The following is a 7,585-nucleotide window of genomic DNA, read 5'->3' as shown; positions in this document are numbered from 1 at the left end:
GCGCCAAGCTTCAGCTTCGTCAGACACTTTACAGCTGACTGTCCAGCCACCACATCACAAAGCTGTTGACGGACCTTAGCCGTTTGAATGGACTTGCATTGGCCGTTCCAGTTTTCTACAGAAGATTAATACGTTGTCCCCACGGCAGGGTGGTCCGTCTGCGGGACCCACACAGTCTGGCGTTGTGCGGTCCGCGTGTGACATAGAGGACCGTGATGGGCTTATGACGTATGTCTCAGCGAAAACTGCCGCCGACTACACTCCATCGGAGCCTAAACTCCACCCGTGTCGCAAGTTGTGAAAAAACTACCGCAGCAGCGTCAACGCAGATAACACGAGACCGAACAAGAGTGAACGAAAGGCAACGAAGGTAAAAGTGCCAATACGAGAGCGGCTGGAGTGTGAACATTACAGTTATTTCTCAAGATGGCCCGATCCATCGTTGACAACATCCACATAACACCACGCTGGCTTAACACGAGCCATCATACAAGGAAAGCACATTTACAAAGTCTATCGAGGTAGCGCTAATGACGCAAACAGACGAAATAAGACAAACATAAGTCAGAGCATGGAGTCAAGAGACGGCGTCATGAGTGTGGTCTGATTGTCAGTCACTGGTCACGACTTCCTGAATCGGCAGCTGGATTGAAACATGTCTTCTTGCGCATTAGAACAGCATTTCAAGCCCAGGCCTGAATCAGAGGCTCGATGCGTCCCTTCTGCACCGCATGTATGCTAAGTCAGAGTCATAGGCGCTATGACTCGGAGACAGTGAGACTATAGTGGAGACAGCTGGACTCCCTGGACTCCCTGGCTGGACTCCCAGATGGAGGCATCGGCTTGTCAGGTGTCCCGATACGGATTCCAATATAGCATGTCACGGGGTCCATTCTAGGAGTGCTGACAATGAGCCTTAGTGACTAGCTATAGTTTGTGCCGTCATGTTATGCGTGGCAAATGAACGTCACAAAATGACGTCGGAAAATGAAATAGATGAAAAATTTCTGTCCATAACATGTAAACTAATTTTGACGTCCAGAATTCAGAGAAATGGCCAAGCCGTGGACTTGAGCGCTGTTGGGAGTGCCCGATATGATGCAAACTTTACTGCAAGTGACCGGTGTGGACGTGCGCCCGGGAATCTTTCCTGAACATCAACAAAATTCCAGCTCAAGCTACCCGAACAGACCAGGGCGTAGATTAGACGTATGGCGTAGAGTAGACCCCATGATTTAGACGGCCTGGTCGTTAAGCTTTAAACTTTAAGCCATCCATTAAGCGATTCAAGCAAACGGCCCCGCCAGCAAAACGGTTTGCTAATTTAGAGTTGATTTTGCATCTCCGATCAAAACGGAAGATCCCCAAGTCATACAGAAGCGACCACACCGCATCCTTTTGCTTTTGTTTTGTCATGCAAGGGCAAATCACAAACGGTTGTGGGGGAATACAAAAGAAAACAGAGAGGAAAATAACAATATAAGGTCAACACTCCGAGTCATCCAGAGGAGGGCGCGATTCGCATAAGGCCTGCGTAGCCTAGGAATAGTGCCCCTAAAATCTTCCTAGTTTTTAAATCCCAGGGGTCCAAACTGACCTCCACTCGTCCGAGCCCGTCGCATTCACCATCGCCCGGGCGCACGTCAACTTTTAACTAAATTAACCTATTCAGTTAACGGATTGACTTTACTGGAAGTAAAGTTTAGGCATAGCTTTGCCCACCTCTGGAGTCATCTTAAATGAAGTGGGTTTTTAAATTGGGCGTTATGATTTCATCATAAGTTCGTGGAGCCGGCTTAACTTATTCTAAGCCAGCCGAGATTGGGTGGGTAGTCGACTCCGACAGTTGGCACGACATGTTCAAAACATGTCTAGTCAAAGCACATTTGGGCCTTTGTATAAAATCAGCCGGTTAGTCTTGGAACTTCATGGGTCCCACTGCCAAAATAAAAACGCTTGTTGCAATATTCGGTGTAGTTATTGCGGTGCTTAAGGTAATATCTAACAGCCAACGCTGAACACAATTCCGCAGAACTGAAAGCAAAATCCCCCACAAAAATATAGTTAAAAATATAGTTACGGCGCTTTTTAACCGTTCGGTCCTATCATGCACAAAACAGAGATCGTTCTAGAGTTGAGACCGGATTGAGTACAAAGCGTACTGCCCAGATCGGCCGGGGCAGATCTTGCCTTATCGTGCACATTTGGTACAATCACTTTAGGTTCCCCGCACCATTCTACGCGTATCACTCCGGGTACAGATCCTGGTCCAATGTCCAGCATGGCCAACGCGCATGGAATAAGCATCTGCACACATTCCATTCCGCCTCCTAAAACCCTCTCCTTAAGTGCACATCACCAAACACATGTCACCAACAGCGTCCTCCGGGCCAATTACGGTCATACGGGTCATCTGCGGTCAGTGGTGATGGTGCTTCTACAAACGTTGGCTCCTGTCTTTCCAGCTGTTCGGCCAAAGCATGACGTCATCATACTCACGAGCTACGGCAAGCGTGTAAACATGTGGTATGGTGTTCACCAGGCAGGGACATCCAAGGCAGATACACAGTGGAACACAATGGAAGCGAGGTAGCCTGAACTCAGAACACCGCTGTTTGCACATGTAAACGCGCACACAGCATGCACATGCACTAACCATTCACTACTCCGACAAACCCATTCCAGGATATGCTCTGCTCCAGAATACCACCCCTCCTAACGCTTTGGTTACAACATCGGTGCCATCTACTTTATCGTGAAAATCCAGCCAGCGGCCTACAGCATACATGAATGGCCATTTCCTATCACGTTAGGAATTTTGCATGCCTTTTGGACGCACTCAGACCTCCGCACCGTCCGCGATGATACGGCGAAACAGATGCAATACTTTGAGTTGCGTGTAATATTCATTGATGCATCTAGACGGACCCAAAACGGGCGAGTGAAACAGAAGAGTAGTGCCACCTGTGGCCGTATTTATAAGTCTAGCTTCGCCAAACGACGCCTGGGCAAATGACAATATTCAGAGCGCGCAAAACCGAGGACATCACGGCCGTTTTCGTTGCTTACTTGCTTCGCTCTATCAGCCCCCTGTCTGATTATTGCCGTGCAGCCGTGACTTCAGCATGTTCACGGCCAGCTCCAGCACATTCTCCTGTCGAAGAGAGACGTATCTCCCCGCCTGCGTCGACGCTCGCCTGCTGGCCGGCCTGACCGCGCCGTCAGCGCCAGCCGCTGCCGCGCCGGCGCCGTCTAGCCGTCCCGGTCGGACGACAGGGGCCAGCGGTGCGAACCAAGGCGGCGCACAGAGGGGCTTGTCAACCGGCTGGAGGGCTGCGACGGCGCGCTGAGCATGGTGGAGGGGCGCGCGCGCCCGGCCGCCGCCGACGCTGGCAGCGCCGACCGCGCTCGCTCTGAGTCGCCACCCTCGTCCTCATCCTCCGCCTCCATGTGGATCTCCATCTTGGTGACGACCAGTCGCATCAGCTTGTGGATGGTTTCGACGGTGCAGGAGGTCTCCTTGAGTCGACGCTTCAGCTTGTCCAGCTGCTGATACTGCTGGTTCTGCTCGGCGATGGCCGCCTCCTCCAGGTAGTCTGAAAGGATATAGGTAGGCTGAGGCAGGTGTGCAAACAGGTGGTTCGAGTGAAACAAATATAATGTAAAGGACGCCTTAAGTAGTGCTGCTGTGCACATTGCCATTCGCTATGGGCACGCGCACAGACAAAACACACAAACATATTGATGGTATTGAGCGGTGGGCTGCATGTGGGATGGGAGACTTCAGCAGCATGAGCAGCAATCCCAGCGGGGGAATCGGCCTGGCGGCGCCCATGACAACGTCCCTGCCACTCGCCCGATGTCGCATACAACGATGATCCATCTGGCCGTGTAAAAGCTAGCTCTCAAGCTTCATGAGTAACGAACAGTACCAACAACAGTACCAACCAACAGTAACACCACAAAGTAAGCCGGACGGGCTGAGGGTGCCACGACTTACCGATGGCCACCATGTGGATCCCATGACTGGTGGTGTCACGACTTACCGATGGTCTTCATGTGGATCCATGACTAGTGGTGTCACGACTTACCAATGCTTTTCATGTGGATCCCATGACTGATGGTGCCACGACTTACCGATGGCCACCATGTGGGTCCCATGACTGGTGGTGTCACGACTTACCGATGGTCTTCATGTGGATCCCATGACTGATGGTATCACGACTTAACGATTGTCTTCATGCGGATCCCATGACCGGTGGTATCACGACTTACCGATGGTCTTCATGTGGGTGCCATGGCTGGGCGTGATCAGGTAGAGCAAGAACCGGAGCAGCCTAGTCAGCGGGGCGGCCGACGAGCCCTTGGAGCAAGTTCGCGTGTTCGGGTACTCTATCACCTCTGTCTTCTTCACGCGCTCCAGGAACGCCTGCGGCAGCTTACGCTCCAGACCCGTGTGCAGGTCAACCTGGCGGACCGCAGTCAAGATTAGCAGGGAAACAGTGACGAAGATCGAAGCCCTCAGCCCCTATCAGCGGGTAGACCCAAGAAAGATTCAGGAAAAACCAGTGCCGTAGCCGACCGGATGTTGCAGCATTTCTAAAAAAAACAGCGTAAGTAGAGAAATCACAATGAAAACATAACAATTGATACCAAATTGTTCTCATTGCTTTACATTGTTACTTGTTTGGTCTTTATACCATGGGCGACCTGACTTTAACGAGAACTCGAGACCAATTTTGGCTTTATACGCTCCCGGGTGGCCGGCTAGATACCCTGCACTCCGGTGGGGGGGGGGGGGGGGGTCAATTTGACCTGCTGAGATCTTGGGAACTAAGTAAGCTAGAGGCACCAAATTTACAGTGTCTTAACCTGTACGTGAACTCACTTAAGTCAAAGTTTGAGCTTCCTAGGTCATGACTTACAGGTCAAATAAGGTCAAGCGAGGTCAAATTCCAGGTTGGTCTTCAAAATACCCCCAGAACCTGGGCAACTGTTTCTAAACAAAGTTCAAAAGCCCATTTGAGGTCAGTGACTTTGTTTGACCTTTTGAGGGTCATGGTGACCAAAATCATAAAGAACTGTTCTGAATTTTACATTTGAATAAGCGACAAAGATAACGCTAGGCAGTATGTTCCTAAAACAAATGTCGACCCGTGTTAGCCTATGTCAATGACCTATTCTGACCTCTAAGAGGTCACTGGAAGATGTATAATGCGGTTCATGCTGTCAATAAATTAGAAATGAGCACCAGAAACTATCTCATAGAGCAAGCCCTAGAGCAATAAATCAAGTTGGTTTTGACTTTGGTCTGACCTTCATACCTGACCTTAGGTCAGCGTAATTTGCTCATTCAATATTTGTGGTGCCTAAGAAAGCATCTTAGAGATGTATGGCTTTGTCAAACACTCCGTTGTTCTATCAGATTGAACGATTCCCTAAAAACTGCCTTCGCTGAAACCATGGCCTGACATCAACCTGCCATAGGTCAGCGATCTTACAAGACACATCTAAATGTTTTACGCCGAACGATCTGCTATTCAATGGTCTACAGCTCTGCGAAATTTGGCGCGGCTACGCCGCGCCATTCGGAAACCACTCTGGAAAAACCTTGGGGAGGGGGGGGGGGGTCAATTCAACCCCCCACCCGAGCGCGTGTTAAACAATAATTCGAGACGAGAATGCAGGCCCGATCTTGCTGCAGATGACCGTGTTTCGACTGCCGTCCGCCAGGTGTGCTTGCCTGCATGGCCAGCCGCTTCAGCGCGGCGTTCTTCCTGACGGCCTCAATGTCACCAACCGCAAGGCCGACCAGCAGGTTCATCAGCAGGATCGGCATCATCACCATGAACACGATCACCAGCAGTAACGACATGTTGGCGAACGGCAGGAACCGCTTGCCCAGACCGCTGCCGGCAGGAGTCGGGAGTTTGCTCATGCCGAAAAGCAGCAGCTATGCATTTCATCCATGGTACTGCGCCACTGGATCCACATACATGTTACATGAAACATACCAAGCTATGTGTGATGTGTGTATGGTGAAAAACATGATCGTGATCACCCCCTACGTGACACATGATTGTGATCACCACCTGCATAACACATGATCGAGATCACCACTCGCATAACACATGATCGTGATCACCACCCGCATGACACATGATCGTGATCACCACCCACATAACACATGATCGTGATTACCACCCGCATAACACATGATCGTGATCACCACCCGCATAACACATGTCCGTTATCACCACCTGCATAACGCATGCAAAACAATTCTTCCCGTAATAGTGTGGCTTCCCGTTTGTTCCGAGGAAAGCACTTCCGGGCTCGGGACAGGTGTGGGCGGCAAATTGCTAACCAGTAAACGTGTCAGGCAACAACGGCTGTATGACAAGTTACAAATATTAATGATGAAAAATGATTCCCTAGCACCGGTCTATGCGTGTCTTTCTGAAATCCTGGCCACGCTGAAAACTAGACAGCAAGTTGGTCATCTAGAAGAACGTGCTCTTACATGGACGTTTACTTATCAACTCTTCAGTTACATTGGGGTAGTCCAAACATCAGGAGGTGATAGCCGAACTTCCCCGTACTTTATAAGCTCACCCTCTGTTCACATGCGCACACACTTGCACGGAAATTCTCATCAGCTCCGTGCCAGTTTCTGAGAATCATGGACTAAAATTCAGACACCTGAACTGCCGCACTTATCTACCCTCGGACACTCAGATGGGAGCCCGGGTTCGAATCCCGTTTGCACCATGATGCCCTGGACGCTGTATGACAAATAAAAAGAGGCATGACGACAAGCGTCGCACTCTCGAGTAAAACAAAGGAAAATAGAAAAAAATGTGCAATATTTCCCTGAGCGTATCCGCCCGGCAGCGGCGAACGGTACGGCCGTGCCCTTGAGCATACGCACCTGATGGGGACCAGTGGTGCTGTGATGTTACCAACCGCGGCTCGCTGCTGGATGAGGTGGCCCCCGGCCCGGCGGCCGCCACCGCCGCTTGGTGCCACCAGGCCGACGCCGCTGGTGTTTTGTGGAGGCGCCAGCCAGGGGTACACGTACACCGTCAGGAAGTCGATCTCACCCAGCATCATGTTGAACGTGCGCGCCAGCGAGATGGATACGCTGCTGAACTCCGGATGGTTGCCCTGGCAACGAAATACGCGACACGCCGTTAGGGTGCGATTGGAGCTCTTCGGAGCGATTGCAAAGTAATTGAGGGGGATTTACAGAAAACACGGTAGTGATAGCCATATTCCTTGGGGGAAAATCAAGAGAATGGAGCTATAGATGCGTTGATATATCGACAGCATGCTTTTGTCGATGCCGATACCAGAAATAAAAAGGCAGAATAGCAGAAGATAAAGCCATGTTGCTGAACTACCAACGCGTCTATATCTCCATTTTTCTGGTTTCTCTGCAATGAATGAGGTTATTACTACTGTCCTATCTACGTGCATGTTCCCCGCAAATACACTGCACAACTTGTGGATTAGAAAAAGCCAGTGAACAGCTCGGCCATTTCATAAACATGGATTTCATGATCCTCAATGTGTAAACGTTGTG

General features: G+C 50.5%; 1 protein-coding gene across 1 annotated transcript in view; it reads right to left on the bottom strand.

Annotated features, from left to right (window-relative positions):
* Positions 1-3,082: 3,082 nt before the first annotated feature.
* Positions 3,083-7,585, bottom strand: part of TrpA1 (Transient receptor potential cation channel A1) — a 39,780-nt gene continuing 35,277 nt past the window's right edge. Inside the window, exons 20-24 of the mRNA XM_037230703.1 lie at positions 6,932-7,167; positions 5,744-5,909; positions 4,276-4,468; positions 3,404-3,596; positions 3,083-3,197 (exon numbers count right to left, since the gene is read on the bottom strand). Coding sequence (XP_037086598.1) covers positions 3,083-3,197; positions 3,404-3,596; positions 4,276-4,468; positions 5,744-5,909; positions 6,932-7,167 — 903 coding nt within the window. The remainder of the gene's footprint in view (positions 3,198-3,403; positions 3,597-4,275; positions 4,469-5,743; positions 5,910-6,931; positions 7,168-7,585) is intronic.

Source organism: Pollicipes pollicipes, unplaced genomic scaffold (genome assembly GCF_011947565.3).
Source record: "Pollicipes pollicipes isolate AB1234 unplaced genomic scaffold, Ppol_2.1 Scaffold_6686;HRSCAF=7923_pilon_pilon_pilon, whole genome shotgun sequence".
In the NCBI taxonomy this organism is placed as follows: Eukaryota; Metazoa; Arthropoda; class Thecostraca; order Pollicipedomorpha; family Pollicipedidae; genus Pollicipes; species Pollicipes pollicipes.
The sequence above is the reverse complement of the archived record's forward strand: the minus strand, read 5'-3'. Positions and strand labels throughout refer to the sequence as shown.